Source organism: Muscardinus avellanarius (genome assembly GCF_963383645.1).
Source record: "Muscardinus avellanarius genome assembly, chromosome: 18".
In the NCBI taxonomy this organism is placed as follows: domain Eukaryota; kingdom Metazoa; phylum Chordata; class Mammalia; order Rodentia; family Gliridae; genus Muscardinus; species Muscardinus avellanarius.
The window spans coordinates 41,551,845-41,578,058 of record NC_137804.1 but is presented as its reverse complement, the minus strand read 5'-3'; the positions used below and the strand labels follow the sequence as shown (position 1 = coordinate 41,578,058).

General features: G+C 60.8%; 1 protein-coding gene across 1 annotated transcript in view; it reads left to right on the top strand.

Moving 5' to 3' along the window:
* Window positions 1-2,193: 2,193 nt before the first annotated feature.
* Window positions 2,194-26,214, top strand: part of PDE4C (phosphodiesterase 4C) — a gene marked incomplete at both ends in the record, with an annotated part of 29,478 nt that continues 5,457 nt past the window's right edge. Inside the window, 18 exon segments of the mRNA XM_080715437.1 lie at window positions 2,194-2,235; window positions 4,003-4,208; window positions 16,080-16,271; window positions 16,706-16,742; window positions 16,826-16,899; window positions 17,532-17,581; window positions 17,918-18,030; window positions 18,725-18,818; window positions 19,276-19,439; window positions 19,516-19,614; window positions 19,931-20,095; window positions 20,164-20,263; window positions 21,190-21,344; window positions 21,588-21,710; window positions 21,825-22,007; window positions 23,479-23,730; window positions 23,732-23,786; window positions 23,956-24,068. Of these exon segments, the coding sequence (XP_080571563.1) occupies window positions 2,194-2,235; window positions 4,003-4,208; window positions 16,080-16,271; window positions 16,706-16,742; window positions 16,826-16,899; window positions 17,532-17,581; window positions 17,918-18,030; window positions 18,725-18,818; window positions 19,276-19,439; window positions 19,516-19,614; window positions 19,931-20,095; window positions 20,164-20,263; window positions 21,190-21,344; window positions 21,588-21,710; window positions 21,825-22,007; window positions 23,479-23,730; window positions 23,732-23,786; window positions 23,956-24,068 (2,217 nt within the window).

The window sequence follows — 26,214 nt, the reverse complement described above, 5'->3', positions numbered from 1 at the left end:
ATAGAAAGGGCCCTATAGTGAAGCAATAAGGTGACCAATCAGAGGGTATGGAATAGGGGAGGATGGAGCCTCTTTTAAACGCAGGAGGTACATAAACATATTTATCAAAGTTAATCACCAAACAAGCATGGGATCGAGGGAGGGGGAGGGAACGGGATGGGGCTGGATGAGGGCTAATTGGATGATGTGTGCTTGTATATCCTCTCAAGTCTTGTATTCCAATGTGATGTATGATTACAATGCACCAATAAAAATAAATTAAAAAATTAAAAAAAAAAGATAAAGGAGGAGCCAGGCATGATGGCGCACGCTTGTAATCCCCGCGCTTGGGAGGCTGAGACAGGAGGATCGCGCAGGTTCAAAGCCAGCCTCAGCTACTTAGTGAGGCTCTCAGCAACTTAGTGAGACCCTGTTTCCAAAATAAAATACAAAATGGGTCTGGGAGTATAGCCAGGAGATAGAAGTCTCTGGGTTCCATCCCCAGTACCACACACACAAAAAAAAAAGATAAAGAGGGACAGCCAGGAACCAGGGGGTCTAATGAGGACATTCCAGGTGGCACTGGGGCGGTGCTGCTGCTTTCCAGACAGGGATTAGTGCTGCGTCTGGGTTCTGGGCTGGAGGCTGGGGAGGCCCATCTGAGGAAGTGACATTTGAGCAGAGACCTGAGAGGTGGGAAGGAGCCAGAGAAGGCCGACATGGTACATGCAAAGGCCCTGTGACAGGGAAAATTGAAGGCATTTGAGGAAAAATAAAGGGTGAGCAGGGTCCATGCATGTTTGTGGGGCTCACTGGGCTGTGGGAAGGAGCAGTTTTATACCAAAGGTGGGGGCCCCGCCGGGGAGTTTCCAGCCAGAAAATCTCAGAATCTGATTCTGACTTTAGAACAAGGATCGACTGCAGGGAGCGAGGGAGGAAGCCTTCCAGGAGGCTGCACAGCTCGTGCAAAGGTCCAGGGGCAGGGAGGTGGCGTGAGCCACAGAGCCAGGAGCCGGGCTCCCTGCCCGCCCCTTAGCTACAGCAGCTCAGTCCTGAGTCTCTGGGGCCAGGGCGAGGCCTGACTCCTTCCCTCCTCTGCATAGGAGAGAAAACTAAGTCCAGCCAGGGCAGGCATGGGACCAGGGCTCCTCTGCAGGTCAGAGGGTCCCTCCTGCTGTCCACGCACCGGGATGCTGAGGCTTGGATGGGCCCACGACAAGTCCCCGGGCCTGACCCCAGCTGGCCTCACTGGCTGTCACTGAGGTCAGATCACCCTGTGCAGAACCCCCGCCATTGGGGTCATGCCTTAGTGATCTCAGAGGGGGGCTGGCGGCGCCTCCAGCTTTGGCCGAGTGGGTGAAACATTAACCCATGGCGGGCGGGGGGAGCCTCGTGCCTCTGGAGCCCTGGGGCCACATCCGGGGCTCTGGGTTTGGGCCGTGACCCAGGCTTCCACAGTTCCTGGGCAGAATTCGACCAGAGAAGGTGGTGGATCGGCCTGGTGTGGCACAGCCGAGAGGGCAGCTTTCTGAGAGCCCCCACTGGCCGCCCCCAAATTCCTGAGGCCCTGAGGAACAAGCCAGGCGCTGAGCTGGTAAATTCCCCCGCCTTGCCAAGGACGCCCCCTCTCCCTGTCTCTCCCTCTCTCTCTCTGGTTATCTGCAAGCACGTGGCCACCGGCCGGAGCATCTGCCCGCGCCCTGCCCTCCACCTGGGGCTTGTCTCTCTCACACCTCCCGCCCTCTGGCCCACTGCTTGCTCTCCCCAAGGGTGCCATCCGGGCCCTGGCGGGGCGGGGGACCCCAGGCTGCCCTCTTGGACAGGTCCAGACCCTGCCCTGCTCGCTGGGAGGTCGTGGTGAGCGGGCCAATGAGCCCCGGCCTGTCCTGGCCACATGAAGCCGGCTTCTGAGTCGCGCAGGGTCTCACTGCCCCAGAGGCCTCCAGAGCCCCCTGGGGGCTGGACAGACTTTGCCCCGGGGCCCAGGGACGTCTTCCTGGCTGCTGTAGCTCTGTGGGGGGCACGGGTAAGGGCCCCAGGGTCTTGGGGACAGGGTCTGGGCGTCCTGGACGGAGACGCCAGCACAGGCCCCAGCAGTGGCAGAAGGCAGCTTCACCCTAGATGGGTGCCTGGGGGCGTGGGGGAGCGTCCCATCAACCTCGGGGTGCCAGGAACCCAAGCTCACCGCCCCCCCCAGGTCCAGAGACCCCGGGCATGCGGCGCAGCAGAACCGCCCTCTCCTTCCTGCTGAGCGAGGTGAGTGGCAGGGAGGCCCCGCACCTCCCTGGAGACCCCCTGCAGGGAAAACAGACCAGAGAGGCCCAGGGAGGCCGGAGGCGGTCCCGGCTCCGCCCAGGGCTATGATCACTGCTTTTGGCACCAGGGGAAGCACCCAGGCCAGGATGCGAGACTTTGACCCCCTCCCCAGGGCAATCCGGCTCCAGTCCGGGGGCAGGAATGGGGTGGCGACACGCCCCTGGAGCAGGGCCAGGTGCCCCATTCTGGGGGAAAGAGGCAGGAGCAAGCGGGGCCGGGTTTGCATCTTAGGTGGACGACCTGTGCTTCAGGGGCTGGTCACCTCTCTGAAACTCAGTATTTGCTTGTGGGGAAAAAATATGCTAAGCCAGCTGGGTATGGAGGGGTACACCTGGTATTTAGGAGGCTGAGACAGGAGGGTCACAGATTCAAGGTCAGCCTCAGCAGCTCAGGTCCTCCACAACTTGGTGAGACAGGAGGTTCTGGGTTTACTACCAGACTCAGCTTAGTGAGGCCCTTTGCAACTCAGTGAGACCCTGTTTCAAAATAGGGAATAAAAAAACAGGGCAGGGGGTGTAGCTCAGAGATAGAATGTCCCTGGGTTCCATCCCTGGGTACGAAAAAAAAAAAAAAAGAAAGAAAGAAAAAAGAAAAGAAAGTGGCAGGTGGGTCTCAGTGGCGTGGTTCTGGTCTCAGTGGCGTGGTTCTGGCGGGGCCTCTGTCCATAAACTTTCCAGTCTCTGCCTCTCCCCGGGCACACGCCCTTCGGTTTCTGGGAACCCTCCCAGGGGAGGCCAAAGAGGGGCAGTCAGATTCCCGCAGGGAAATCCAGGTGTCCTGGGAGAGGGTGGGAACAGCACGCTCACATAGCCGGCTGTCAAGTATCCTGGGTCCTAGAAAGACCGGGTCAAGGCGAAGAGCTCCGTGGGTCTCAGCCCCCGGCCAGGGGACCCCGATGGGTCACTTCCTGAAGAACCGTCCTCACAGCATAAGACATGCGTGTAGCCCGCCCAGGGCTCTGCAGAGGCCCCGCCCCTCCCTGTGCCCCCCAGGCCCTGCGGGGGCAGCCTCAGACCTCAGTTTCCCCTCTCAAATGTTCAGTCTGAGAGACTGACTTGTGAGGCTGGGAGGGGGCAGAGCAGTGGAAGGTGGGGCTCCCCTCGGAGCCCGACTCCCCACTTTTCCACTATCCCCTGGGTTATGCCCCCTGCAGCCAGTACCCTACCAAGCCTGGCAGGCAGGGTTCCTAAGAAATTAATTCTCTCCCAGGGCGTGGTGGCACACACCTGTACTCTCAGCACTTGGGAGGCTGAGACGGGAAGATTGCAGGTTTGAGGCTAGCATCAGCAACTTAGCAAAGCCCTCAACAATTTAGTGAGGTCCTGTTTCAAAATAAAACCTAAGCCGGGCGTGGTGGCACACACTTGTAATCTCAGTGCTTGGGAGGCTGGGACAGGAGGATCGCGGTTCGCGGACAGCCTCAGCTACTTAGTGAGGCCCTCTGCAACTCAGTGAGACCCTGTTTCAAAATGAAGAATGAAAAATAGGGCCGGGGGTATAGCTCAGAGGTAGAATGTTCCTGGGTTCAGTCCCCAGTACCACAAAAAAGCAAGAACCGAGTCTCCCTCAAGGTTGAGAACTACGGACGCCCAGATGGAGGCTTGGAGGGGCCGGCCCCGGGGGAGGGGGATGGCCCGCAGAGCCTCAGGTCCCCGGGTCCCGGCGAGGGCCACGCCTGGGACCTGCTCATTCTTGCCGTATCCTCAGCGGGCCCGCGAGCCGGCCGATCCTGGCTCGGCCCTGGTGGGTCCCCTCGGTGGCGGGGCCATTCGGAGACGTTTTTCGGGGACGCCACTGCTGCCCCCCCTGTCCAGCCGCCTCGGGGCCCCCGGGGAGGCGGAGCCCAGCATCCGTGTGCTGTTCACCATCGAAGCTCAAGGGACAGAGAAAAGCCACGGCCCGCCCTTCAGCAGGTGAGGAGAAACGGGGGGCAAGGGGCCACCCCAGGACGGGTGTCTCACCTGGCAGAACTTTCCTCTCCCACTCAGAAAGCAGCTATTAAGTAAGCGCCTGCTGTGTGCTGCCAGGCCCTGCACCAAGGCCTGGCCATGAACACGGAGGTGCCCTGAGTCTGGCGATGGAGACAGCGCAGGCCGCTCTGAGTTGTGTGGGGGGAGGGAGGTGGCCATGGGGTCCCAGGGGAAGCTCAGGTCCTGCCCCTGGGACATCCGAGCCCCGCCTGGAGCATGAAGGACGCCTGGCACACAGTGGGGACATAAGGGGCGCTTTTTCTTTTTAGGAGAGTGTTGATCATATTGAAATTTTAAAGTCCTCCATGGCTAGCTGGGCGTGGTGGCGCACGCTTGTCATCCCAGCGCTTGGGAGGCTGAGACAGGAGGATCGCACAGGTTTGAAGCCAGCCCAAGCTACTTAATGAGGCTTTCAGCACCTTAGTGAGACCCTGTTTCCAAATAAAATATATAATAGGTCTGGGAGTGTAGCCCAGAGGTAGAAGGGTTCCATCCCCAGTACCACCCCCCCAAAAAAAAAGTCAGCTGCAGCTGGGCGTGGTGGCACACATTTGTAAACCCACTACTTGGGAGGCTGAGACAGGAGGATCGCACAGGTTCAAAGCCAGCCTCAGCTACTTAGTGAGGCCCTTTGCAACTCAGTGAGACCCTGTTTCAAAATAAAGAATTAAGAAATAGGGTTGGGGTGTAGCTTGGTGGTAGAATGTCCCTAGGTTCCATCCCCAGTACCGCATAAATAAATAAATAAATAAATAAATAAATAAATAAACAAACAAACAAATAAATAAATAGGGATTAGATGTGGCTCACAGGTAGAATTATCCTGAGTTCCATTCCCAGTACTGCAAGCAAACAAATAAATGTTAAAAAATAAAATAGGAGCTGGGTGTGGTGGCACACACCCTTAATTTTAGTAATTGGGAGGCTGAGACTAGAGGGTAACAGGTTCATGGTCAGTTCTGGCAACTTAGCCAGACCCTATTTAAAAAGAAGAGCCAGGCATGGTGGCACACGCTTGTCATCCCAGCATTAGGGAGGCTGAGACCGGAGGTTCGCGGTTTGCGGACAGCCTCAGCTACCTACTGAGGCCCTCTGCAACGTAGTGAGACCCTGTCTCAAAATAAAGAATAAAAAATAGGGCAGGGGGTGTAGCTTGGAGGTCAAATGCCCCTGGGTTCCATCCCTGGACCCACAAAAGAAGGAGGAGGAGGAGGAGGAGGAGGAGGAGGAGGAGGAGGAGGAGGAGGAGAAGTAGAGAAGAGAGCGTTTCTCGTGCGCCACGCGGTACAGTCTGGGGGCCTGAGCTCAGTCTTTCTTTCTGCCTTGGGTCCAGTGTTTGATTTCTCCAGCCTGGACACCCAAGTACAGTTGTTGGGGGGCTGCTAGCTTCTATGGGAAAGATCCCCCTGGAAAGTTAAGGGTTCTTCCTGCCCCCCAGATCTCCAGCAGCCCTTCCTGCTCCTATGCAGAGCCACAGGGAGCCTCCCCAGGTTTCACCCAGGGGAGCGCTAAGTCCCCACCCCTGCTGTTTGGCCTGTGAAGGTCTGCTGCGGCGGCTGCTGCTAACCATGATGGGAAATGTTCTTTTTCCTCCCTGCCACTTCCCGAGAAATTACCCCTGAGACAATTACCGCCTCGCGGGTGGGGACTCGAGTTTCCAGAACTGTGTGGGAGGGGCCAGCGGGGGACTGGAGGGCGGGAATCCCAGCCACAAGGTGGGCCCAGGGCCTGGTGGGGCAAATGAGATCCCGCGGTTCCCGCCAAGGGTCTGAGCGTCGGCGCGACTATAAGGACGGGGGTCGGGGGGACTCAGACACGTTCCTGCATCCTGCTCGGGGCTTACACCCCCAAAAAGGTGGGTCGTCTTTTTCTTCATCCACACCTAACTCGGCCCCGCCGTGGCTCAGGGCAGGGAGGGTCTTAGACGCACACCCGGGAGGTTTGTTAGGGGAAGCCGGCCTCCTGGGGCCCCAGCCAGAGGCACGTTGGTGCGCTCAGCTGGGGTGGGACTGTCCTCCCGACCTCCTGGCCCTTTGGGGGCCCCTGTCCTGCGTGGGCGAGAGATGTCCTTGCTTGGCACTGGGTGGAAAGACCGCCATCTGTGCCTGTCTCCCAGGACCAGACCCTTGACCCTGTCGCGGCCCCTGGGGAGGGTGGAGGCTTCCCAGGCCTCTAGACCAGATGGCGCCCGGGTCTGTGGGGCGCTGGGAATCCCGTTTCCCTGCCCGGCTTCAGCACCAGGGGACCCGGACAGCTCTCTGCTTCCTCCTCCACCTGGAGCTCCTGAACCGCCCTCCTTCCCTTTCAGCACCAGGAAGAGGGACAGCGCCTGGGCGCTGGGGTCCTTCCCTGCTGCACCGACACCACTGCAGGACAAGTCCCGTCTGCTCCACTCCACACCCTTGTCTAGACTCTCCCGCCCATCCCGGGAGGGCACAGGCCGTCTGCAGCCCCCGAGGTCCCGCTCCTCTCCAGACCCCCCCACCCTTCAGCACCAGCAGGACCCCCCCCCCAGCTCGGGGCGACCCACCTGGAGCGCCTGGCTCCCTCTCCTTGGGTCTCCCTTCTCCTGCCTCTGCGCCTCGCCCCCAGCTTTCGCACATGGAGACCCTGGGGGTTGGAGAAGGGGCCGAGGCCTCCAGCGGGCTGATCTGCAATCGCAGCCGCCCGGGAGCGCCCAGAGCCCCCAAACACCTGTGGCGACAGCCCCGGCGCCCCATTCGCATCCAGCAGCGCTTCTATTCCGACCCAGACGCGCCCGCGGGCGCCCGCGAGCCCGACCCGAGCGCGGGGAGGCCGGGGCTGGGGGCGTCTCGGCGCTCCTGGCCCACCTCACTGCAAAGGCGGTAGGTGGGCGGGCGCGCGGGGCCTGGTGGGAGCGCGGGGGGGGGGTCCCCGCTTCTCCCGGGCGGGGGTCTCGCTGCAGCAACAGCTGTTTCTCCCCGGGTGGACCTGGGGCGGGTGTCCAGACTTCCAGCGTGTTTGTGTGACGCGGCGCGCCAGGTGGACTGCGTCCCCGCGTGTGTGCGCGCGTGTGTGCGCGCGTGTGCGCGCGTGTGTGCGCGTGTGTGTGCGCTCAGTTGTGACCAGTGCATGCAGGATCTTTTGTGTGGCGCTGCGTCTCCGGGTGTGTCTGGTGTGTACCTGTGTGTACCTGCTCGCGAGCCCAGACGGTGGGGCGCGTGCGCCTCAATCCCCCCCCCCCAGCCCCGGCGGCCTCCCCGGCTCCGTCCTTGCCCGGCGGCCCAGAGTTTTTCGGAACCTGAAATGTCCGCGCGTGTCCACGGGGGCAGAAGTCGTGGCGGCTCCGGGGTCCGCGCTGGCCGGGGCGGGGTCCTGGGTGGTCTGGTCGGCCCGCCCTCCCTCGCGGGAGGAGGGACGCCCCTGGGAGCCCGAGCCCCCGGCGTTCCCTGCACTGGGACGAGGGCGATGCTCCTGCCTCGGAGAGAGGGGCGAGCCGGGGGCAGAGGAGAGGGGCGGCGTCCTGGGGAGGCGCCCTGCCGGCCGAGGAAGAGCTAGTCCGGCAGGCCTCTGTGACTTCGAGGGAACCATTTCCCTCTCTGGGCTCCGTGGTTTTCTCTGGGTCCCCTGGGCCCCTGGTTTCTTACTGGATCAATAAGCCTGGCCATGGCTTCCAGCCGGGCCCTGCGAACCCGGGAAGCTTTGGGGCTGGACGGCCCACGCCCAGGCCTGGAGCTGCTCCCCGTGACCGGCCTTGCCCTCGCCTCCCTCCCCGGCCCGCCGCTCCTCCCCCAGCCCTCCTGGTGACTCACGATTTTCCATGTTCAAGAAAGAACAAACACATTTGGTTGGGCCTGTCTGGGGGGAGACCCCACGTGGCTCTGCGAGGCAGGAGGGAGGGCTGCGGCTCTCACGGGCACACGAGGAGGCCTGCACATCAGGCACGGGGCAGCCGAGCATGTGCCAGGCCTGGTGTGCCCGCAGGTGGCGTCCGTGCTGCCGTGCAGGGAGGGGCTCCCCCTCCGCGAACCCCAGTGGGAACCAAGTCCCAGCACAGGCGCCAAGGCGGCTGCTGTGAGCTCTGGGCCCTGTCATCAGTGTCAGGAACACTGTACCCGCTTGTACCTCCCTACACCTCCCCAGGGGTCAGCTGCCCATCCTCAGAGAGCACTTGTTAAGCTCAGGCGCCAAGGCGGCTGCTGTGAGCTCTGGGCCCTGTCATCAGTGTCAGGAACACTGTACCCGCTTGTACCTCCCTACACCTCCCCAGGGGTCAGCTGCCCATCCTCAGAGAGCACTTGTTAAGCTCCTACTGTGTACCAGTGCCGGGTCTGAGGTTCCAGCCATGGACACAGAGGTGACCTGGACACAGGGCTGGCGGTGGAGACACCGGGTTGATCTGTGCCGTGGGGCAGGGGAGGAGGCCGGGGCACCGAGGGACTGCAGGACACTCCCGGCACAGCTGGGGAGGGAGGGCAGCCTGGAAGAAGCGGCATCTCAGTGTAGCACAGGGACAGGTGCACCGGGCAGATGGGGCAGAATGTGCCGAACCTCAGACCCCAGAGGGTCGGGGAGGGGCACCGAGAGCAGATCCCTGTGGCTAGACGGCTGGCCACGGGCGCTGTTTTGGTCACAAGCATTAATTGAGCACCACTGGGTGCCAGGTACTGAGGGGACAACTGGGAGACCTGGGAGGGCTCTGCCTTCGAGGGGCTCCCAGATCAAAGAATCACAGTAATCGTGCAGCCGCGCCGCTCAGAGGCTGCACTCTGCTGGCTGGGGGGGGGGGGGCTTCCTGGAGGCCGCCCTGCTCCCCCTACCTGTGGCCTGGAAGAGGCAAGGTCAGCCGGGGAGAGCAGGGGGGCAGAACCCTGGGGTGCAGCCCGCCTGGCTGCTAGAGAGCAGGGAAACCTGGGCCCCTGACCTTGGGAGGCTCGAGTCCCTGGGCAAGGCTGCAGGAGGGTGCAGGCTGGCTCGGTTTGGAGGTTGGTGAGGCTGGGAGCGGAAGGGCGAAGGCAGGCCACGTGGGTCTCTAGGGAGGAGCAATATTTAAAATTTTTTAGAGCCGGGTGTTGTGGCGCACGCTTGTAATACCAGCATTTGGGAGGCTGAGACAGGAGGACCTGGGTTCTTGTCCAGCCTCAGCTACTTAGTGAGGCCCTCTGGAACTCACTGAAACCCTGTTTCAAAATAAAGAATAAAAAATAGGGCTGAGGGTGTAGCTCAGAGGTAGAATGCCCCTGGGTTCCATCCCCAGACTCACAATAAATAAGTAAATAAATAAATAAATAAGGCCAGGGTTGTAGCGTGGAGGTAGAATGCCCCTGTGTTCAATTATACACACACACACACACACACACACACACACACACACACTCACAGGTTTGAGGCCATGGGGAGCCATGGGAGGACCTGGAGCAGGGGAGGGCATGACCCGACCATGCCCACACTGTGACCTGGCTTCCCTCTCCTTCTCTGGCCACTTGGGCAAGGGCCCACAGCTTCCTCCCCCGACCTCAGTGACAGAGGCGCTGCGACGCCCGTTTCCCTTCTCTCGGTGGCCCCCTGGCGGCGGCAGAGGCGAGGCGGCCAGGCAGGGGCCATTGGAGGAGGAGCGGAGCCCAGGGTGTGTTAGACACTGGCGGCGGACCGAGTCGGAGCGGCGCTGGCCCGCACCCTCTTACAGCTTTTTCCAGGGACTCGCAAGGTCAGGGGGCCGGGTTCCCCCCGCTCTCTAGCTATTTCTTGGTCCAGTTTCGGTGTCATCGGGGGCTGGGATCTGGGGGAGCTCTACCCTGAGCCGCGCCCCCCAGCCTGTTTTATTTTTTTACGGGGAGACGGGTCTCACTAAGTTGCCCAGACTGGCCTCGAACCCCAGAAGTTCCTGACTTGCCTCTAGATCTCACCTGTTTCTCTTTTTCTCTTTTCTTTCTTCCTTTCTTTCTTTCTTTCTTTCTTTCTTTCTTTTTCTTTTTCTTTTCCTTTTTTTTTTTTTCCTGTACTCAGGATGGAACTCAGGGGCATTCTACCCCAAGCTACACCCCCAGCCTTATTTTTTAGTCTTTATTTTGAAACAGGGTCTCACTGAGTTGCAGAGGGCCTCACTAAGTAGCTGAGGCTGTCCGCGAACCAGAATCCTCCGGTCTCCGCCTCCCGAATGCTGGGATTACAAGGGTGCACCACCACGCCCGGCCCTCTTTAATTTCCTTTTACTTTTCGTGGTACTGGAGACATTCTACTTCTGAACTATACTCCCAGCCCTATTTTATTATTATTTTTAATTGCTAAGTTGTTAATTTAAGTTGTTAGCATTTTTTTTTTTAATGTGTGGTACTAGGGGTGGAACCCAGGGGCTTTTCTACCTCCAGGCTACACTCCCAGATCTATTTCATACTTTATTTAGAAACAGGGTCTCACTAGGTTGCTGAGATCCTCACTAAGTAGCCGAGGCTGGCTTCGAACCTGCGCGATCCTCCTGTCTCAGCCTCCCAAGCGCGGGGATGACAAGCGTGCGCCACCACGCCCGGCTTGTTAGCAATTTTTAATTGCTAAGTTGTTGAGGGCATCGCTACCCTGCTGAGGCCGGCCTCAAATCGACAACCCTCCTATCTCAGCTCCCAAGTACTAGGATTACTGGCGTGCGCCACCATGCTTGACTCTTTATTTGTTTGTTTGTTTCTGTTTTGTGGTACTAGGCATGGTCTCAGCCTCCCGAATGCTGGGATTACAAGCGTGCGCCACCACGCCCGGCTGAAACAAGGTCTTACTAAATTGTGGAGAGCCTCACTATGTAGCAGAGGCTGAGGGCCCTCCACAATTTAATGAGACCCTGTTTCCAAATAAAAAATAAAAAGTAGAGCTGGAGGTATAACTCAGAAGTAGGATGCCTCTAGGTTCAATCTCCAGTATAGCAGGAAAAAATTTTTAAAAAAGCTCTTAAATTACATTGCTGTTCATAATGTTAATAGAATACTTAAATTGAACCTGGTAATGAATTTTTTTTTACGGTACTGGGGTTGGAACCAGGGGCATTTATTTCCGAGCTACACCACCAGCCCTAATTTTTATTCTTTTTTATTTTTATTTTTTTATTATTATTATTTTGCAGTACTGAACTGAGGGTAGAAACCATGGTCATTCTACCTCTGAGCTACACCCCCAGCTCTACTTTTTTATTCTTTATTTTGAAACAGTGTCTCACTGAGTTGCAAAGGGCCTCACTATGTAGCTGAGACTGTCCTCAAACTGCGATCCTCCTGTCTCAGCCTCCCGAATGCTGGGATTATAAAGGTGTGCGCCACCACGCCCAGCTGGGTGATGAAATTTTAATAGTACAGCTATTGATGAAATATTAGTGTCCGAATGGCCCTTGGGGCTCCAGATGGGATAAAGCCCATTGACCATTCAAGTGGGTGGGGGCCCAAGTTCACACGACCTCACTCTGCCCCAGCCGGCTGTGTACCTTTGGCCAAGTGACCACACCTCTCTGAGCAGCCCTGGACTGAAGGCCAGCTGCCTGGTAGCATCCTCCTAGCCTTGTATTTAGTCTCGACCTTCTGCTTTATGTCTACAATTTTAGGGGAAGGGCTGAATTTTCTGGGCCTCAGTATCTCCTTGGGGATACGGGCCCCTTTTGAGTTCATCCCACAGGGGCTTGGGTTGTGTCAAGACCCCTGGAGCCAGGCATGGTAGCTCACGCCTGTGATCCCAGTACTGGGGAGGCTGACACAGGAGGATCACAGGTTCCAAGCCAGCCTCTGCAACTTAGTGAGACTCTCGGCAACTTAGCAAAGACCCTGTTCTAAAACAAAAAATAAAATGGAGAGCTGGGCGTGGTGGTGCACGCTTGTAATCCTAGCATTTGGGAGGCTGAAACAGGAAGATCGCAGTTTGTGGCCAGCCTCAGCTACTTAGTGAGGCCCTTTACAACTCAGTGAGACCTTGTTTCAAAACAAAGAATAAAAAATAGGAGTCAGGCGTGGTGGCGCACGCTTGTAATCCCAGCATTCGAGAGGCTGAGACTGGAGGATTGCGGTTTGCAGACAGCCTCAGCTATTTAGGGAGGCCCTTTGCAACTCAGTGAGACCCTGTTTCAAAATAAAGAATAAAAAATAGGGCTGGGGGTGTAGCTTGGAGGCAGAATGCCCCTGGGTTCATCCCCAGACTGAAAAAAAAAAAAAAGGCTGGGGGTGTAGCATGGAGGTAGAATATCTCTGTGTTCCATTCCCAGAAATACAAAAACAAAATAAATAAATAAAATAAAATGGGGTTGGGGGGAGGTGTAGCTTGGAGGTAGTGGGGTGCACTCCCCAGTCACACACATGCGCGCGCGCACACACACACACACACACACTTCGCTTTGACCCGGCTCCATCACACGCACCAGGCAGATCTGAGGGCCTCGGGGGACGGCTATAATTAGGTCCAGCTGAAGCAGCCACAAATAGTATTTTTGTCTTGGGGTCAGTGGGTAAGGTTGGTTTCCAGCAGGTGTCTGGTTTTAGGGCTTTCTGGCTGATCCCTGAGACTGGACTCCCACCCGCCTGGGCCGGCCACCCGCTGCCTTTTCCCCTCTGTGCCACGGTGGGGATGGTGTCCAGCCTTGGCCTCTCCTGTCCAGCGCTGACCCGGGGAACCCTGTCTCACATCACTCGGAGGGCCAGAAACATGGGCGCCATCTGACTGGGGACACCCAGGGCAGGGTCATTCCCTAGCCGGGGGCAAGGTCAGGTCCAGAGACCCTGTGGCTCAAGAGGGTCACGTTGGCCTCGCCCGTCTCATGGTGTTCCCTGTCCTTCCCGGGCCTGGGACACCCGTGGAGACTCAGTTTCCTTCTGTGCAGAATGATCCGGGGCTGGGCCGACCCGGTGTTCTGCGTGCAGAGCACTCGGTACAGGTTCCGTGAGCACCCAGACACTAGGGCCCCCCCCTTCCCAGGCCCCTGGGGTCCTTCTGGGGGCCCAGAGGGGCAGCTGCATCATTACAGGGCGGAAGGATGGGGGGGGGACTGCGGATGTTTGAACAAGCCGGAGAGGAGAAGAATCCAGAGACAAGGCCTGGGGAATGTCAGCCCAGGTGGGGTCATGCGGGGACTTGTGGGGTCGCTGGGTTGGAGCCCTACCGGCCTGCATGGAAACCCCATGCCCGATACCATTTCTCTAAGCCTCAGTTACCCCACCTGGCAAAGGATTAGGGTGTCTGTCATTTCCCAGCAGCCTTCGGGGGGGGGGGTCCGTGTGTCTGGAATACAGCCAGGGGGGGTTGGTGCTTTGCTGTGGCCCAGGTGGGCGCCGGCCACCCCCGGGGGAACTCCAGGACGAGAGGCCCGGGGGCGCAGGGCAGGGCCAACATATCCTGTGGTCCTCTGACTTCCTCATCCTGCCCTGTGGCTGGCAGCGCTAGAGTCCGTCCCATGGGGGACACCCCGCAGGAAGTGGCCAAGACCGGGGTTCTGCGCCCCAACAGGCCGCCCCTAGGAGAGAGGCAGAGAGGCGCGTCTGAAGGTGCCTCGGCTTCCCTGCTGGTCCCAGGCATCCACAGGGAGCTGTCCAGCGGCCGGGCGGGGGCTCCCGGCTCCCTCCCCGCTGGACCCCGCCCCCAGGGCCAGCCAGAAAAGGCCCCGCGCTCGGGACCTGCGCTCCGTCCAGCCTCCGCGTCGGCCATGCAGGGCTCCTCCTCGCCCGCCGCGGCCCCCGGCTCCCCTCGGGGCTCCCCGCGAAGCTCTCCCGGGCTCTTCAGGAAGCTCCTGGTCAACCAGAGCCTCCAGAGCCTCAGGCTGCAGCGGCGTTTCACCGTGGCCCATCCGCTGTGGTGAGGCGGGGCTGGGCCGCACCGACGCCTGCACTCCCTCCCTTTCCCGTCTGTCTGTCTGTCTGTCTGTCTGTCTGTCTCTCTGCACTCCGACCCTGTCTCTACATCTCCATCCCTGTCTCTCTCCGCCCACCGAGCTCACACCCGCCCAGGGGACCAGGACGGTCCCTGTCCAGCTGCGAGGCCCGGGGCGGGACGAGCGGCCGCTCACGTCTCCTCCTGACCCGCGCTGGCCCGGGCCTGGCGGCTGAGCTGGGGATGAGGCGCCCGGCCTCCCGACCCTCCCGCGGGCCCGGGCCTGGCGGCTGAGCTGGGGGTGAGGCGCCCGGCCTCCCGACCCTCCCGTGCGTCCCGGGCAGAGGACCGAGGCTCTGCACAGAGGCTGGATTAACAGGGACGCTGGAGGCGGGGTGTTGCGGGGTGTAAGAGGGCCAGCTGAGCGGCGGGCGCGTTCTGCTCTGTTCAGCTGCTTCTGGGAAGGGCGAGTTCGGTTCCCCATCCTTCCCTGGGGCAGGGGGGCAGGTCGAGGCTGGTACCCTGCCTCACTGTGCGCCAAGTTCATACCCACTTGGCGGCCTGGTTCTCCAAGGCTCAGGGAGGCTCGCCAAGCCAGTGCCAGCCGGGCAGGGGGGCCCAGGGCGTCCGTCGCAGGCTGGACCCAAACCTAGTCGCGAGGCCCCGGGGCCTCTGTGTCTCCTTGCCTCAGTTTCTCAGCCTGGCCTGCGGCCAGCTGCGCGATTCCCACAGGGAGGGCGACCTTGCCCCGCACTGCCCGCGTCATGGAACCAGCGCCTGACCCCGCCGCTCCAGGCTAAGTTTAGAGCAGAGAGAAAAACAGCCTCCCTCCATCCCGGGAAAATACAGACCCGCCCTTGACCCTCGGTGCCCGGGAGGCGGATTCGAACCGGCACCTGGCGGCCGCTCCTGCCCGCAGGCCCCAGCCGGCTCCTCCTGGCGTTTTCCCAGAAGCTTTAGGGAGGGGTGCGAGAGGGGCAGGGGCTGCCACCCCCAGCCTCCCACATCCCAAGGCAAGTTTTGGGTACCCCCCCACTAGTAGCATCCCCCAGCCCGCCACGTGTTGACCCCCACAAGCTCCGCACCTAAGGGACACCCCGAGACGTCGTGGAGGCGGGAACCGAAACCCGGGAGGCGCAGGCGCGCTGGGCCCGGCTCCGAACCAGGAGGGCGCGGTCACGGCAGGGGCCAGGTGGACACTGGCGCCTGGACGGAAGCCCCGAACCTGGGGCGGTTCCGGTTCTGCCTTGTCTCTGGGGTCCCACTCTCGCCTTCTGAAACCCCAGCCTTTCAGGCAGCCCTTTCCCGAGGTCGCCACCTGTCCATCTACACCCCTGGCCTTGCCCCAAGCCCTCTCTCCCCGAGGCGAGGGGCTCAGAGCCCCTTGCCCAGTAAGTATGTGGGAGGAGGGAAGCCAGGGTTGGGACTGAATGGCGGGCTCAGCTGGTGCAAAGGCCCTGAGGTGGAAGGGACCAGGCTGAGCCTCCACCTCAGAAGGAAGCTGGCTGGATGGGAGCTGGGGCTGAAGGCGGGGCTCAGGGCGGGGCTGGTGGGCTGTGGGCGGGGCCTGAGGGTGGGACGGAGTCTGGGGGCCTGGGGCGTGGTTCTGTAGCCCAGGGGCGTGGTCAAGGCGGCTGGGGGTGGGGCCTCTGTCTGAGCCTGGAGGCTGTTCTATCTCACAGAAACCCATATCCCTCTGGTTTCAGTCCAGGTGGACTTCCCGTGTGACCTTTGCAATATGGATGCCCAGGCGCCATCCTCAGGCGCTCAGACATAACCCCTTAAAAGAGCCCTTGGGAGTGAAGCATATTAGTTGACTTGGTGACAGCTAGAGAAAGAGGGTCTGCCCGGGGTCACACAGTCACGAGGGGACATCTGGGGCCCAGGTGCTGGAGTCTAGACCCGTGGCAAGGACCTTGGGGCAGGGAGAGCGGGGTGCGGGGTGCAGGTCCCTGCGTGAGGGCGTGGCTGTGGGCAGGGGGACCGGGCCCAGCGCAGAGGTCTGATCTCGGCCTCCTCTACCTCCAGCTTTGACCTGGAAAATGGGCTGTCCTGTGGAAGAAACTCCCTGGACCCTCAGTCCGGGCCTGGCCTGGGCCGGGCTGTCCAGGGCCCCGCCGCTCACAGCCAGCGCCGAGAGTCCTTCCTCTACCGCTCAGACAGCGACCATGAACTTTCACCAAAGGCCATGTCCCGGAACTCCTCCGTGGCCAGCGACCTGTGAGTGCGGCTCGCGGGAGGACACCTCTCCACCCGCCCGTGTCCTCCGCTCCGCAAACGTCTTCAAGGGGCCACTTGAGCTAGGCGTTGGCGTTTAAGTAGGAGTTTGCCAGGCACCTAACTTATCCAGCTGAGCACGATGTGGGGGGGGCCCGGACGGAGGGTGTGGGGGGCCTTCCAGAAACGCAAAGTCCAGTTGGCAGCAATTGATCAAATACTTTGATCTGAGCTTCCCAGGAACGATAATGAAAAGAAAAATACAACCAATTTTGTCCTCACTCTACCGAGACCCCAACTGCCCTTGGGACTCAGTTTCCCCACTATAAGATGCCATAAAGCCAGTGATTGGCCAGGGGGCTGTGGGGTCCCTCGGGGAGCGCGCGGGGGTTAAGCCCAGGGACCCGATGCCTCCCTGATGGTCTGTCTCCCTGCAGACATGGCGAAGACTTGATCGTGACGCCCTTCGCCCAGGTGAGTATCTGCCCCGCCAACCACAGCTGGAGAAGGCGCGGCCCGGCCCCCCGCCATCGTGCCTCACACCTCGGTCCACGTAGGTCCTAGCCAGTCTGCGAACGGTGCGGAGCAACGTGGCAGTCCTGGTGCACAGCTCAGGCCGCGGGGCAGCCAGGTAGGCTGGGGCGGGGCCCGGCAGGGGCTGCGGGGAGGCTCAGGGTTAGTGCTGGCCTAGCGCAGAGACCCTGGGTTCCAACCCCAGCACCATAGAAAGGTAAGAAAGCCAGGCGTGGTGGCGCACGCCTGTGATCCCAGTACTCGGGAGGCTGAGACAGGAGGATCGCAGGTTCACGGCCGCCTCAGCTACTTAGTGAGGCCCTCCGCAACTCAGGGAGACCCTGTTTCCAAGTAAAGAACAAAAAAATTGGGCTGGGGATTTAGCTCAGAGGTAGAATGCCCCTGGGTTCAGTCACCAGTACTGCAACACACACACACACACACACACACACACACACACACACACACGTGCACGCACGCGGACACATACGGTCTAGGGATGTAGTTCAGAGGAAGTAGAATGTCCCTGGGTTCCATCCCCAATACCAAAAAAAGGAAGCAAGGAAGGTAAAATAAAGGAAAGAAAGAACAGGAGGGCGTGGGGGGGCTCTGGCGCCTGGGGGTGAGGGGCGGGTCTGAAAGACCCGGGCGGGGCCTGGGGGACTCCTCGGTGGGCCTGGTGGGCACATGGGTGGGCCTGGAGGGAGGGCTTGGAGCGACTGCCTGCCCCTGCGCCCTCTGTAACCTCAGGCGGACATCTGCAGGGAACTCAGCGAGCAGCCAGCCCCCGCCACCTGCAGGTAAGGCGCCTGTCCCCCTCCACCCCACGGACAGCGTGTACCTCAGTGTCCGACCTAGGGACCCCGTGGGCCATGAGCTCCCGGATCACGGCAAATGGCACCCTCAACCCTAACCCGAAAGAACCGCCCTGGCAAGTGGAATCCACCAGGACTTACAGGGGGAGGCTGAGGCTCAGAGAGGGCGAGACGCCCACCCTCCGCCACACAGCCCCCTGCAGACAGACCTGGACTGGAGCGGCCCGCGGGGAGGGCTTCAGGGGCCGGGGAGGAGGTGGAGCCGAGGGACACTGGGTCTGCGGGGAGCGGGAGGGGCAGGCTCTGACCGCTCTGCCCCAGAGGACACCGGGCAGAGGCTGGCGCTGGAGACGCTGGAGGAGCTGGACTGGTGCCTGGACCAGCTGGAGACTCTGCAGACGCAGCATTCCGTGGGCGACATGGCCTCCGCCAAGGTGAGCGCGCCCCCGCCCCACGGCCCCGCCCCATCACCACTGGCCCCTCCCTCCATCCCCAGTGGCCCTGCCCCATCCCACAGCACCGCCCCGTCAACACTGGCCCCGCCTTCCACCTCCACTGGCCCCGCCCCCATCTCCACTGGCCCGCCCCGTCACCACTGGACCCTCCCTCCATCTCCACTGGCCCCGCCCCCACCCCACGGCCCCGCCCCACCACTGGCCCCTCCCTCCATCTCCACTGGCCCGCCCCATTCCCACTGGTCCCTCCCTCCATCTCCACTGGGCCCGCCCCATCACCACTGGTCCCGCCCCCATCACTACTGGCCCCGCCCCATCCCCGCAGACCCCGCCCATTCTCACTGGCCCCGCCCTGCCCTAACTGGCCCCACTCCTGGCTCTGCTGGTCCTGCCCCATCTCCACTGGCCCCTCCCTCCATCTCCACTGGCCCTGCCCCAGAATTCTCTGTCCCCGCCTCCATTTTCACTGGCCCCGCCCCTGGCCCCCCGGGTCCCGCCCTCGGCATCACTGGCCCCTCCCCCTCCTCACTGGCCCCTCCCCTGGCCCCACTTGCCCCACCCCGTCCCCACGGGTCCCGCCCACCCACTGGCCCCACCCCTGCCCCCTCGGCCCCGCCCTCGGCCCCGCCCACCTCCACCGGCTCTGTCCCCTCCCGCCGCCCCTCCCCTGCAGTTCAAGCGCATGCTGAACCGGGAGCTGACTCACCTGTCTGGAACCAGCCGCTCTGGGAACCAGGTGTCCGAGTACATCTCCCGCACCTTCCTCGGTGAGCGCGCTGGGCCGCGGCCTGGAGTTATGGAGGAGGCGCAGACACCGAGGGAAAGACCCAGAAGTGGGAGCCGAGCCCAGATGTGGAGGCCGCCTTGGCCCAGTGCTCAGGGCTGGAGCCGGGGGAGGGCAGGGGCACTGCCAGTGGGATCCCAGCTGGGTCTGAAGCATGTGTTCACCAGGGAGGGGATGGAAGAGTCAGACCCCTGTGCCCCAGCTGGAGCTGCGCTGTTGGGGGGAAATGCTGAGCCCGGGGGCCCAGCCCGGGTGAGGGTCACCGGGGGCCGGGCAGAGGAGGCGGCGGGGCGGCCCGGCTGAGCCCCGTGCCCTGCTGTCCTCCCGGGCAGAGGAGGCGGCGGGGCGGCCCGGCTGAGCCCCGTGCCCTGCTGTCCTCCCGGGCAGAGGAGGCGGCGGGGCGGCCCGGCTGAGCCCCGTGCCCTGCTGTCCTCCCGCAGACCAGCAGGCCGAGGTGGAGCTGCCCAGGGCAGCCCTGGAGGAGGCCCGGAGGCCCATGTCCGAGATCGGCGGCCTCCGCGGCCTCCCCCACGATGCCGGCCTCTCCGGGGCCGCCGTCCCGCGCTTCGGCGTCCAGACCGAGCAGGAGGCGCAGCTGGCCCAGGTGCGCCCCGCGGCCCGCGGCCCCGCGGCCTGGCCACAGGCGCGAGGCAGGACCCAGCCCGACCCTCGCCTTGCAGGAGCTGGGAGACGCCGGCCGGTGGGGGCTCGACGTGTTCCGCGTGGCCGAGCTGAGCGGGAACCGGCCCCTGACCGCCGTCATGTTCAGCGTCTTCCAGGTCCGTCCGCGCTGTGGCCTGCGGGCCTGAGCGCTCTGCTTCGCCCCTTCTTTCCCCGGACCTCACGGACACTCACCCTTCACATCCCCGCGATATCCCCGCAGGGGATCATCTGAGCAGGGCGCCGAAGGGCGAATAGGAGCTCGTTAGGTGGACGTTTATTGTCAACAACCTCAGTCCTGGGTCGTGGTGGGGTGGAAGAGAGGTCAGAGCTGAGGAAGGGCAGACAGGGCATGCCGGAGGGGGCGCTGAAGGGTGACTAGGAGTTCGGGAAGGGCAGGGCTAGGAGCGTGACCAGGGGCCTGTGGCGGGGCAGGAACGGGGCCTGCTGAAGACCTTCCAGATCCCGGCCGACACCCTGGCCACCTACCTGCTCACGCTGGAGGGCCACTACCGCGCCGACGTGGCCTACCACAACAGCCTGCACGCAGCCGACGTGGTGCAGTCCACACACGTGCTCCTGGCCACGCCCGCACTCGAGGTCAGTCCCGGGCCGGGGTGGGTGTGCGGGCGCCGGTCCGTCCGCCTCTCACGCCTCCGCCCGCTCAGGCCGTGTTCACCGACCTGGAAGTTCTGGCCGCCATCTTCGCCAGCGCCATCCATGACGTGGACCACCCCGGCGTCTCCAACCAGTTCCTCATCAACACCAGTGAGAAGGGTGCCGGCGGGGGGCGGGGGGCTGTGGCTTCCCTGGCTCCATGCTCAGGGCCAGGTATACACCAGGTGCCCAATAATGACACAGAGGACCCAGCGCAGAACTGACCTGTCTGCAGAAATCTTCAGAAGTCTGGAGAATTTGCAGGAGTCTAAAAACTCAAGCTGGCAGCCGGGTGTGGCGCGCAGGCTTGTAATCCCAGTGCTTGGGAGGCTGAGACCGGAGGATCGCGGTTCGAGGCCAGCCTCGGCTACTTAGGCCCTCTGCAAGTCAGTGAGACCGTGATTACAAACTGAAAAATAAAATAAGTCTGGGGTGTAGCCTGGAGGTAAAAGGCCCCTGGGTTTCATCCCTAGTACCCACAAAAAAAAATAAAATAAAATAAAACTCAGTTGAGCCGGGCGTGGTGGCGCACGCTTGTAATCCCAGCATTCGGAGGCTGAGACAGGAGGATCGCGGTTCGCGGACAGCCTCAGCTACTTAGTGAGGCCCTCCGCAACTCAGTGAGACCCTGTTTCCAAATAAAGAGTAAAAAGTAGTACTGGGTGCAGCTCGGAGGTGGATTGTCCCCGGGTCCTATCCCTAGTACTGCAAAAACAAAAACCTCTCAGAGACCAGCAGTCATTATTGGGCGCCTGCTGTGTACAAGCCATGGCGTGCTGGCTTTCACTCAGAAAGCCCAAGACCCATCCATTCATTCTACGCGGACTTGGCGCTGCTGTCTCCCACGGCGCTGGGCCCCCGGAACCGTTCCTTGAGTAAACAGACACCCCGAGTCCTGCAAAGTCAGGGCCGGGGCCTGGATGGCTTTGGGGCGGGGAGGGCATGAGAGATGGGCCTTCCACGCCTGGGTAGGAGTTCGCCCGCCTCTGGCGGAGGGGGACAGGTGGGCGGGTCCTCAGGCTCCGGCCTCCCCGCAGACTCGGAGCTGGCGCTCATGTACAACGACGTCTCGGTGCTGGAGAACCACCACCTGGCCGTGGGCTTCAAGCTGCTGCAGGCGGAGAACTGCGACATCTTCCAGAACCTGAGCGGCAAGCAGCGGCTGCGCCTGCGTCGCATGGTCATCGACATGGTGAGGCCGCGGGCGGGGCGGCTGCCTCCCTGCAGGGCCCCCTGAGCGGGGCAGAGACCCCAGCTCCACCCCCAGCCCTTTTTGTTTTTGTTTTTGTTTGGAAACAGCCTTTCTTGCTAAGCTGCGGAGGCTGGCCTCCGGCCTGCGGGCCTCCTGACTCAGCCTCCCCAGGGACCCCAGGGAAGGGGCGGGGCGCTGCGGGAGGGCAGTGGGGGGCCCGGGTCCTCACGCCGCCGCCCCCAGGTGCTGGCCACCGACATGTCCAAACACATGAACCTCCTGGCGGACCTCAAGACCATGGTGGAGACCAAGAAAGTGACCAGACTCGGAGTCCTGCTCCTGGACAACTACTCTGATCGCATCCAGGTCTGTGGCCGGCGGGAGCTTCCTTTTGTGCATTAATAGAGCGCCGACTGCATGCCCAGCCTCCGTGCGCCGGTCTCTGCCCTTCCTGGCCCGGCTCACACCCTCGGGGCTCAGGTCTTGCAGAGCCTGGTGCACTGCGCCGACCTCAGCAACCCCACCAAGCCGCTGCCGCTGTACCGCCGCTGGACCGACCGCATCATGGCCGAGTTCTTCCAGCAGGGCGACCGCGAGCGCCAGTCGGGCCTGGACATCAGCCCCATGTGTGACAAGCACACGGCCTCGGTGGAGAAGTCGCAGGTGCGCGGCCAGGCGGGGAGGGCGCCGGGCCCGGGCTCGCCCTGAGCTACGCTGAGCGGAGGCCCAGAACCGGGGACTCGCTCGGGACACTCTGCCTCTGAGCCACGCCCCTAGGCCTATTTAAATTTTTTTTTTTTTTTTTTTTTTTTTTGTGGTACTAGGGATTGAACTCAGGGGCCTTCTACCTCCGGGCTCCACTCCCAGACATCCAGAAAAAAAAATTATATATATATATATAATTTCTTTTTTTTTTTTGCAGTACTGGGGATGGAAGCCAATGGCATTCTACCTACAAGCTATACCCCAGTACTATTTTTTATTCTTTATTTTGAAACAGGGTCTCACTGAGTGCAAAGGGCCTCGCTAAGTAGCTGAGGCTGTCTGCACACCGTGATCCTCTTGTCTCAGCCTCCCAAATGCAGGAAATTACAAGCGTGCGCCACCACGCCCGGCTTTATATTTTATTTGGAAACAGGGTCTCGCTAAGTTGCAGAGAGCCTCACTAAGTAGATGAGGCTGGCTTCGAACCTGCGTGAGCCTCCTGTTTCAGCCTCCCAAGTGCTGGGATGACAAGCATGCGCCACCACATCTGGCTCTTGTTTTAGTTTTTATTTGGAAACAGAGTCCTACTGAGTTGTTGAGGGTCTCACTATATTTCCGAGGCTGGCTTTGAACCTGCAAACCTCCTGCCTCAGTCTCCTAAGTACCTGGATTACAGGGGTGCTCCACCACCCTGACTCCCAGAAGGATTTTTTTTTTTTTTTTTTGTACTGGGTTCCCGGAAGCCCTTCTACCTCCAGGATACACTCCCAGACCTGTTTTTATATTTTTATTTGGAAACAGGGTCTCCTAAGCCAGTGCAGCTGGCTTCGAACCTGCGCGATCCTCCTGTCTCCGCCTCCCAAGCGCGGGGATGACAAGCGTGCGCCACCACGCCCGGCTCCAGAAGGATTTTTTGAAAAAGGTTTTGGAGCCGGGCGTGGTGGCGCACGCTTGTCATCCCCGCGCTTGGGAGGCGGAGACAGGAGAATCGCTGGTTCTCAGACAGCCTCAACTACTTAGTGAGGCCCTTTACTACTCAGTGAGACCCTGTTTCAAAATAAATAAATAAATAAATAAAAAATAGGGCTGGGGGTGCAGCTTGGAGGTAGAATGCCCCTGGGTTCCATCCCTGGTACCACACACAAAAAAGGAGATTTTGAAAGATGATTAGTAGTTTGAAAATAGCACTCTTTGCCGGGCGTGGTGGCGCACGCTTGTCATCCCCGCGCTTGGGAGGCAGAGACAGGAGGATCGCGCAGGTTCGAAGCCAGCCGCGCGCGCTGGCTTAGGAGACCCTGTTTCCAAATAAAAATGTAATTCCAGGAACCCCAGTACCACAAAAAAAAAAAAAAAAAATAGCACTCTGGGCTCCGGAGCGGCAGGACCAGCAGCCCGGGGCTCTGGGTGACGCCGCGCCCTCCCGCCCCAGGTGGGTTTCATTGACTACATCGCGCATCCGCTGTGGGAGACCTGGGCGGACCTGGTGCACCCGGACGCCCAGGGCCTGCTGGACACCCTGGAGGACAACCGGGAGTGGTACCGCAGCAGGATTCCCCGGACTCCCCCCGACAGCGGCAGCCCCGAGCGGGCCGGGCCCCTCGAGAGGTTCCAGTTTGCGCTGACCCTGGAGGAGGCCGAGGAGGAGGAGGAGGCGCTGGACCCCGAGGCTCCGGCCGACCCGGGACACTGAGCTCCGGCGCGGACTCGGGCCCTGCCCTGGACAGCCGGGGGCCGCGGGTGCGGCCAGAGCTGGACACAGGCCACCGGCACCCAGGGCCCCGTGGCCGGCATTCCCCGCCGCCCGGGCAGCTGCTGGGGTGGCCAGCCAAACTCTTAGTCATAGGCAGGACTCGGCTTCTAGTGGGGGCACCTGGCTGGGGCCACTGTGACCCCGGGCTCGGCTGAGATGGCCGAGGACCGGGCCGGGCTGGGGGCCCCCTCGGCAGCCCTGCCGGCCTCTCCGTCCTGGATTCCATCCTGAGCATGCTCACCCACCTTCTCCAGCGGCAGCGGTTGCCCGTGAGCCTGTAATTGTTCATTTCTTCTCCTAGCAAGTATTTCCTGAGCTTGGGCTGCAGAAAGCGCCCAGGCGGCTCGGCTCCCGGGAGGAGAGTGAGATGGAGCCGGGCCTGCTGGGGCGCCGCTGGAATGGCAGTACCCAGGAGGCCGGGGCCGGAGGACCTCAGGCTGGAGTCTGGCCTCCGTAGGTTAGCAAACCCTGTTTCAAAATAAAAATAAAAAGGGTTGAGGGTGTAGCTCTGAGGTCGTTTGCCCCTTTGTTTAGTCTCCAGCACAAAAATAAAAACAGGGGCTCTGTGGGGGGGTCGTCTCTGAAGATGATGTAGACCCCCCCTCCCTGCATTTGTGCCTTAAATTGCTACATTTTAGCAGGGCGGGGTGGTGCGGGTTTGTAATCTCAGTACTCGGGAGGCCGAGGCAGGAGGATTGCAGGTTCCCTGCCAGACAGCAATTTATCAAGGACCTCAGCAGCTTAGTGAGATCCTGTTTTAAAATAAAAAATAAAATAGGGCGGGGGGTATAGCTCAGTGGTAGAATGCCCTTGGGTTCAATCCCCGGCACACACACACACACACACACACACACACACACACACACATAAAAAAGTAAATAAAAATAAGTTGCTACTTTCTATTTATTTATTTAGTGATACTGGGGATTGAAAACCAGGGTGAGCTACACTCCCATTCCTGTTTTATATATATTATATATATTTGTGTGTGTGTGTGTGTGTGTGTGTGGTACTGGGGGTGGAACCCGGAGGCTTTCTACCTCCGGGCTATACTTCCAGCCCTATTTTGTATTTTATTTGGAAACAGGGTCTCACTAAGTTTCTGAGAGCCTCACTCGGTAGCTGAGGCTGGCTTCGAACCTGCGCGATCCTCCCGTCTCAGCCTCCCAAGCGCGGGGATTACAGACCTGCGCCACCAGGCCTGGCTATTTTATATTCTAAAGCTGGCCTCAAATGTGCAATCCTCCTGTCTCAGCCTCCCAAGTACCGGGTACAGGTGTGTGCCACCGTGCTTGGCTTTTTTTTTTTTCTTCTTCTTTTTTTTTCTTTTCAGTGCTGGGGATGGAACTCAGAGTTTCCTGTGTGCGCGGCAAGTGCTAAGCACTGACTTTCGCTGTATCTCCGTCTTCTGTGCCTGGACTGTCTTGCCTCCCGTTCCCTCCGCCCTAGGAGTCTGTCCCGGGTCTGACACCTGTTCTGTCTTGTAAGGCCACAGGCGTCCGCAGCGTCTCGTCCCACCCAGCTCACCTGGCTGCCGTCAGGGCCAGGGAGGCCCCTGATGCTGGCCCGCAAGCACCGCTCCTTCCAGCCTCAGTTTCTCCTCTGTGACCCGACCCTAGAACACGACTGAACTTCGGTGGAGGAGAGGGGGTCTGGGACCTTCTGGAAATATCTGAGAGCTCTGGGGCGCTGAGCATTCCTCTGGGGTTCCAGAGACTGTCTTCTGGCTGCAAGACAACCTGTTTTGTGATCAGCATCCGAGGCAGGCTCGCCGAGCCCCGGGCAGGAGGCTGCAGGTTAGAGGGCTCCCCGCGCAACTCGGGGCCCCCGCTCGAGATTTAAAACATGGAGGGGCTGAGGGCGCAGCTCAGTGGCAGGAGCCCTGGGCTCAGTCCCCAGGACCACTCACACACGTGTCCTGCTCCTTTCACGGGTGGGGAAACTGAGGCACCGAAGCCGAGCGGCTCCGGCCCGGCCCTCGGGCCTCCCACGTGACCCGCCGCAGCCGCAGGGCGGCCCTGGACCTGGAACCCGAGCTCCGCCCAGGAAAGCCGGGCGTCTGGATCCCATCAGGAACTTGGCACAGCCTCCCGGAATTTTCTTTTCTTTTCTTTCCTTCCTTCCTTCCTTTCTTTCTGTTTTCTCCAGTGCTAGGGATAAAACCAGGGCCATGCACCGGCTAGGCGAGCACTCTCCACAGAGCAGCACTCCGGCCCTTCTGGGTTTTTCAAAGGCAGAGACTTAGAGTGGCTTTATTTTATTTTATTTTATTTTATTTTTTGGTGGTACTGGGAATAGAATCCAGGACCCAGGGGCGGTCTACCTCTGAGATACACCCCAGACTTTTTTTTTTTTTAAACTGGGTCTCACTAAGTTGTGGAGGCCTCGCCACGCAGCAGAGGCTGGCTCCGAATC